The sequence below is a fragment of the Oryzias latipes genome, chromosome 22 (genome assembly GCF_002234675.1).
Source record: "Oryzias latipes chromosome 22, ASM223467v1".
Classification (NCBI taxonomy): domain Eukaryota; kingdom Metazoa; phylum Chordata; class Actinopteri; order Beloniformes; family Adrianichthyidae; genus Oryzias; species Oryzias latipes.
The window spans coordinates 8,548,301-8,556,110 of record NC_019880.2 but is presented as its reverse complement, the minus strand read 5'-3'; the positions used below and the strand labels follow the sequence as shown (position 1 = coordinate 8,556,110).

At 40.3% G+C, this 7,810-nt stretch overlaps 1 protein-coding gene across 1 annotated transcript; it reads left to right on the top strand.

Annotated features, from left to right (window-relative positions):
• Positions 1–254: 254 nt before the first annotated feature.
• LOC101158493 (otolith matrix protein 1) lies at positions 255–7,416 on the top strand. Its single transcript, XM_004082212.4, has 9 exons — positions 255–745; positions 910–1,046; positions 2,282–2,384; positions 2,606–2,791; positions 3,716–3,890; positions 4,607–4,674; positions 5,399–5,583; positions 5,790–5,961; positions 6,107–7,416. The coding sequence occupies exons 1-9, from the start codon at positions 655–657 to the stop codon at positions 6,115–6,117; spliced, it is 1,128 nt and encodes a 375-aa protein (XP_004082260.1). The 5' UTR covers positions 255–654; the 3' UTR covers positions 6,118–7,416.
• The last annotated feature ends 394 nt before the right edge of the window (positions 7,417–7,810 follow it).

The window sequence follows — 7,810 nt, the reverse complement described above, 5'->3', positions numbered from 1 at the left end:
AGATGTAACACATAAAATTGTGCTTTTCTCAGTTGACAAAATGATTGTGTGATTTTTTTTTCAGAATCAGTGACTTCTGGGGAAAAGTGTCTGGGAGTTTTTATGTCTGGAGCTTTGAAAAAACGTACAATTGTATCCAGTAACTGTTTTGTACGCCTTCTGCTGGGTCTCTGAGACACAAACAATAACCATTGCTGTTTGTTCTTGCTTATGTGGGGCTTTAGCCTCCAGTGAGTCGGAGCAGGACCCAGCCAGTATCTGTTGTCCAGGAACACCACTCCGGCACAGAGGTGCATTGTCCACAGCTTTTTTAATTAAAAACCCCTAGTCCACACTCTGCGCCAGGTGATCCGAGCCGCTTCAAGCTCACATGTATCTACCCCAATCCGCTCCACGGGGTTTAAGTCTCAGTGGATAATTGAATGGGGAAACATTATACAGCGATCATGGGATGGAGGAAGGATTATCTAATGAGGGCTTTGACTTAAGAGTAATGTGAATAATGGGATTTTTTCTCTCTTCTCTCTACAGTCTCTCCTCAGTTATGAGGTTGTGAAAGAGGGAGGTGGGGATGAATTCCTCTTGTTCCTGATCTCTGCTAAATTACAGAATCAGTCAGAATCAGTTGCAAGCAGGTTTCCAATCAGAGTCGACATGGCACTTGCAGAGAGAGGACTCAAGGTGATTTTTCTGCTTTTTCTGCCTCTGCTGAGCACCAGCTGTGCCACCACTAAAAAATCTACAGGTATTCCAATTTAAAACCTCTGAAGATTTAGATCTGTGTAAACACTTTAGCTGCATTTCTGTCTAAAAATATATTTTTATTTGTTTTAAAACTTTTTTTTTCTAAATCATTGTAGCCAAATAGCATAAATGTTTTCATTTGTTGTTGTTTTGTCTGCTGTGCAGTCTCCTGGTGTGTGGTGTCAGATGCTGAAGAGCAGAAGTGTCTGGATTTGGCCGGCAATGCTACGGCCAAAAATGTGAAAGGAACACTGGAGTGTGTCCGTGGGCTGAACGCTAGAGACTGCATGAACAAGATCAAGGTAGGCCCTGGACATGGAAGAGTAGATGACGAACCAGCCTGCAGCAACATGAAACACTCTTTCACTGAGAATACCACATGACATTAACATATTCAATATACAACATAAGCACACACGTGTTCATGACTTGAAAGGAGAAGTCAGAAAAATAACATTTTTTTATCATTATTTTATTACTGCCCCTATCACATCTTAGAGAAGAAGATTTTTTTATTTATTTTTAATAGAAGTTCTGGCCACATAAACAATTTCTTGTAGACAAAACAAAAAGAGACTAAAAGGTTGACAAATACAGTTCCTTTTACTTTGCTTTTGCATGACTTGAGCTTTTATAACCCATGATGATGGCAAATCTTAATGGAGCTAAAAGGGAAAAATACAATCTTTTCATGTTTCATGTAATCAATGTTCTTTTGTGCTCTAGTCTCTTGTTTTAAATAAATAAATTCTTAAAATGAAATGAAAATGTAAATACTAAGGTCTTTTAAAAACCTGTTTCCAATCTTAACATTATCTCTTACCTTACAAAATGCTTTTCTATTTTAAACCAAAACTTTTTCCTTTTATGATTAACCAGTGCTTTTGACAGAAATGCAGAAGTGCAAGCTAATACAAAAAAGCAGTTAAAGTTTAAATGAATAGATTTTTTGAGTAAGCAGAGGCTGCCACTTCTGGGATGTCAGCCGAAAGAAAGTGCCATAGGCATCTTTTATCAGTTTAGGAGGAATAACACAGGAATTAAACCAGATAAACAAAGACCATGGATGTTGGTTGACATGATTATGTTTGTGGAGAAAACAGTTTCATGATTAAAATAACATTAAACTAAAAATAAATGTTTAAATCTTGTTAAAAATTGAAAGTAAGTACATTTTTATACAGGGACATTGTGCAATGACACATTGACCTTGAAGCACAAAAATCATACCTGGAGTCTCTAAACGTTCTGCAGGAAAAACAAATTATTCTAGACATGCAAAATAACATTTTAATTAAATATTTAAGAAATTAACATTTAATACAATGAGTACAACCTTTTATTAAACATAAAAAAAACTTTTTTTTTTTATTTAAATGCAACATTGTCCAAAAGGTTTATGTAGCTATAAATGTGTTTTTCTTGCTTGATTTTCATGAAAGGAACAAATAAATAAATGAAATGAAATGAAAATTAAATTCTGTCTGATGTCTGCAGCAGTTTCATCCTTCATCAACTGTGAATTTGTTCTTCTCAGAATGGAACAGCAGATGCAGCCTCCATGTTTGCCGATGACATCTATGCGGCGGGTTTCTGCCATGGTCTGGACCTGGCAGCAGGAGAGTCCTACAATCGAGTGGGCACGTTTGGCTTCATGCAGGAGCCATTAAGCACTTACTTCATTTAACACTTGTGCTATCTTGTGGGGTCCAGATGACCCCACTTCCAACGTTAACCTGCCTCCAAGTTAATGTTGGAAGTGGGGTCATCTGGACCCCACAAGATAGCACAAGGGATAAGAAGCCCAAAAAAATCCAATCCAGGTGTGGCTCGTACCAAATTTATTCCACTCCCCCCCCAGATGGCATTAACTACTATGTGGTGGCGATGGCCCGCCGCTCCTCCTCAGACCTGTCCTTGCTGGAAATGCACGAGCGCAGCTCCTGTCACCCCGGCATGCGCACCACTGTGGGCTGGACCGTTCCAATCGGCTACTTGGTCAACACATCCCAAATCAGTGTGGGGGAGCAGTGCAACTTCCCCAAAGGTAAGGCCAAGCGTGGCAGGTGAGTGTTGGCGTTTGGAAGACATCTGAGCGGTCCGGTGGGAAAAGCAGTGAGGTGGAAGTTCAAAGGCAGGCAAGAGGATGAAACAACTCAAAGATATAGGGGTGTAACAATTCATTTTAACAATAACTCGATACATATCATAGGTTGTTGTTGAAAATACGATTCTTAGTCATTCCATCAGTGTGACTCAAGATATAAGTCCCCGGGTGCTCAACAGTGCAGGTGAAGATTTCCAGATTCCTTGTATTTCTTGTGAAATACAACAAACAAGTAAACAAGAATTCATGGCAAATCCATTCACATTTTAGTTCAAAGATCAGCCCACTGTTGTTCTTCCACATTAAAATAATATAAACTGAACATAATTAGAACATTCTATCACACCGTATGGTCACACGTCTTTGCAAACTTCTAAGTGTTTCAGTAATAATGATGGCTTCATCATGTTTTGCAGCCATCACACGCCTGTTGTCTGCTGTGATGCACATGATCATTTTCACGCTATAATAAACCAACCGTGCCTCAAATTCAAATGGTATTTTCCAAATACAGATAATAATCAATTTATTCATTTTGAAACAATTTTATAATGGTATAGGTCAATTCGATCTACAACTTATCTCAGACAGATTGATTTGTTTGGATTGTAGGAACATAATCGATTAAGTCGGTAATTAGTTCCACCCCTAGAAAGTTAGTTTTTAAAATTGTGATTTTGGAATTTTTCTTCATATTATTACCAAACTAATGAAATTCCTCCTTTTTTTGAATGTCACAGTGAAACAAATAAATGTATTCGAACCCACAAGAGATTAAAACCTGCTAGAATGGGCCTAAAAGCATTCCCCTTTAGTCTCTCCTTCAACTCTGACAGGCTGCTTGCTTTCTATATCTGTTACCAGCGGTGGGGAACTTCTTTGGTTACAGCTGCGTGCCCGGTGTTAGGGATCCTCAGCACGATCCCAGTGGAATCAACCCAAAGAACCTTTGTGAGGCCTGCATAGGAGACGAGAACGACAGACACATCTGTGCCAACAATCACAGAGAGAGGCATTATGGAGAGGCGGGGGCGCTGAGGTACAGCACTGACACCAATGACACCCAGAGAGCGGGTATTTGATACGTCCACTGGCTCCGCCTTCACACAGGATGAACTTCACCATAACCATTTAGACTCAACATCTCAGAACTTTAATAAAAATGTGTTTACTTTAGGCAGTTGAGATTTTTCTAAAAATTTATTAATACTTTGACAATTAAAAAAAATCCTCGAAAAGTTTTTGTCATTTAAAATGTAAATTGTCTTTTTTTTTTGGCTAGAAAAACCAATTCAAACTGTACAGACATTTGGAGGAATTTGAAATGAGGTTTTTTAGTGTCATTTCATGTCAACTTGGGTTTTTTTCTTCTAAATATTCAAATAGTGATTTTGTTTCAGTTAAAAATTTAATAAACTTAAAAAAATGTCTTTTGTCATTTAATTTCAGAAAAGTGTCACAAAGTAGTCTTTTTGGTATTATTTTAAATCTGTTTTCATCTTTTTTGTTAGTTTAGTTTTTTTTTTCAGCACAGCTCTTCCCTTTTCTTCATTTTTTAATAAACAGTGTTATAGTGTTGCTGGGAAGCAGATACAGATTGCACATATGCAAATTTTGAAAAAAATGTGTTTGCTGCATACAAGCAATAGGAAAATATTTTTGTACCTTAAAGAATTCATGAAAAGAAAATTTTTCAAGATGTTTTTATATGTTGATGCATTAACTTATTAATGTTGTGTGTGTCTTTTCTTCCAGATGTGTTGCTGAAAACCTCGGGGATGTTGCTTTTGTTAAACACAATACTGTCTTCGACAACTTAGATGGTCAGTGTTCAAATTCACCCACATTTTAGAGACTGAAGTGGTGAAATCCTAAGGTGCAATTCTGTTTTTGGACACAAGATGTCAGGGTTATCTGGTGGTTGTTTCTTTTACTTTAACATCACCAAAAGCTAAACTAAAATAAAAAGGACAGATAGTGCTGGAATAATACTTTTAGGTTCAAAAGAGTACAATAAAAAAACAATATGACAAAAACAGATTAAGACTGGAAAGAAAGAAAGCTATGCAGGATGACATTTTTGTCCATTTAGTCTTTTAAATCTGTGTTGCCTTGTCTGCTTTGGGCAATATCCATTATTAATGGTGATCATTATCGCTGCCATGCTACACAGATTCTGCTGCAGCAGCTGAGAAAGACAAGTTTGATGCCAGATCAACAGACAGAGCAGCTGCTTGACGAAGTGTGCTCTGTCTTAAGGTTTCAAAATGTTCAGATCAATTAAGCAAGGTGAAGAAAACAAGAGGCAGAAATCCATACGATCCCCAAAAAAACATTTTTTTGTCCTTCCATTACTTTATTTGTTTTTACGGCAGCGTTAGAAATTAAATGGTTGCTTGATTATGGTCTAAATATACAGTTATTGACCTGTGTCATTGTCAAAAGATGGATGAGTGCACACTATCACAACACTCAGGAGAAATAACTATAAGAAAAAACTCAACCCTGCACCTCTTTCTTCAAAGTCAGTGTGACACTTATGTTCAGGTAAGAACCAGGAGTCCTGGGCTCTCGATCTGGAGGTGGAGGACCTCAAGCTGCTGTGTCCAGATGGAACCGAGGCGGCTCTGAATGAGTATGAGCAATGCCACCTGGCAGCGGTCCCAGCCAACGCCGTTGTGGTGCGCGTGGAGGATAAGTGCCGCGTCTGGAAATACCTGGAGCGTTTGCAGGTGGGTTTGGACTTCAATTGCTGTGTGTGTTCAGGAGGTATCGATCCATCCACGGCTGTGTCAGCTGAAAACTGTCATCCTATTTTGAAAGTGTGTGGGATGCGAGGAGGAGTTCAGTGCTTCTGCTCAGAGGGCAGATGCAAGCACTCCCATGCAGACGTCCATGCATGCACTAAGTGCTGTCATGGTGCATCCTTCTCCTGCAGAATGTGTTTGGCAATGCCGCGGAGGGCTTCAGCTTGTTCAGCTCAGCAGACTACGGCCAAGCGGATCTGCTCTTCAGCGATGCCACCCACCACCTGCTGAGAGTTCTAGGAAGCTACACCTCCTGGCTGGGCCCCACTTATACCACCATGCTGCAAGCCTTCGAGTGTGAGGGTAAGAGTGATGATGTTTGTGAAAATGTGTGGATTTGATGATGAAGAGTGGGCGGCTAAGTGGCTGGAGGATTGTTTCTGCTTGGTGTGTGCGAGCGCATCCACTGCAGCTGCTCTCATTACTGCGCTTTTTTCCCCACCAACAGGCTTCTGCTGATGGAGGAGGCGGAAGACATGCAGCCCATCAACCTCCACCTCATCCTGCCGTCTCTTTCCTCCACTCCTGCCTTCCCTCCCTGCCATCTGCGCCTCACTGTCCTCCTTTATTTGCGTTCTCTTTCCACCCTGCATTCTGCCACCCAGGCCTCTATCATTGCAGCCTCCCGCTAACTTAGATTGTCCTCTAACTTGCTGACTGGCAGGGCAGGACAATGCAATGAGGGGCTAATCAGCGATTAAAATGTCCATGAAATTGAACTCTATATTTTCATGAAAAGACACTGGGAAAGAGGGGTAGAAACTTAAAAGTAATGCATGACAGTAGAGTAGAAATGCAAGTTAATTTCTTTTTATGGTTCTAGCGCTTCTGGCAGATTAAATCTCTTTCTAAAAGAGCTGGCTTTTGAACCTCCTTCATTCATCCTCAAAAATGAAATAACCCGCACAAAATAAGTCCTGTTAATTGTTCCTGCCCTGTATGTTTGTAAGGAAATGGCATCCTGCTTAAGCTTCCACACCAACCCTCACCCCTCCTTCCAACAGGGTCCGTCTCTGGCACTGAACAACCTGGTGCTATTAAGTTTAAGCATAGGAGTCTCAGTTACTGTACGTGCATTTATGTGTGTGTGTGTAAATAAGTGCACATGCTTTCCCACAGCCTTCATTGCCATAATTGGCAGTCGGCATGTTATGCTGTTAACGTGCAGCAGAGGAAAACTGTGTGTGTGTGTTCAGTTATGTGTCAGTATGTGCGGATTGCCACTTTCCCATGGCTTGTTCGGCTCTCTGTTTTGGATCACTGCTTTCCCCTCGTCTGTTGTGTTGGACCGAACGTTGCCACTTCAGTGTAACACTATATGTTCAGGAGAAAAAGGCCACTGTGACTCAGCGCTGCCTGCAGTGGTCCCAGAGCGAGTCTTTAGAACAAACTTTCATTTCGTCTTAACAGAAGAAAAACATTGTTGTTGACGTTTTCTGTGGTTGCGGTGCAGTAACTGTGTTTTTCACCTCACGGTCAACACTTTTCTGAGCTCAGACAAGCTGAAAAGCTGGATGAAGTTCTCCTCACTGAGTTGTGATTTTTTTTTTATGTTGTAAAAGAAAATCAACAGCTGTCACAGCAGACAGAGTTGTGAGCATTTGCAGGACTTGAGAGCAAAACCTAAATACTTCTGTCAGTTTGCAACACTGGTACAGCTTGGTGTAAATAGATGTTACTGCCTTAATGTGTAGAGCTGCAAACCTTCTCTTTTTCAATCTATGAAAAGAATGACAATAAAATGATGATATTCTCCTCCGCTTGAGTTGACCTCTAATCAGCTTGATACAGTTAAATGGCATCTGTGTCATCTCACTCTGCTGCTGCTTGGAGTGCACATGTGCACAGAGCAGTCACTTTGGTGCCAAAAAATATGTATAAAGAGAAACAGGAAAAGGGAAAAAATAGAGGTCAAGCACACAAAGACCTTCATTCAGACACCCTGGAGCTCACTCAGGAAATCACCTCCCAGGTGGACAGGTAAGTCAGAGAAGTTCAATCAACGTAGGTGGTCCCCATATGGAAAAAAGACCTTCACTCAGGATTGACCCCATGTCTCTTATTGCACAATTCATTTCCAACATAAAGCCTTTAGGAAAAAGACATTCAAAAGGAAATGGATTGAAGACAATTAAGCAACACAACAGCTAAC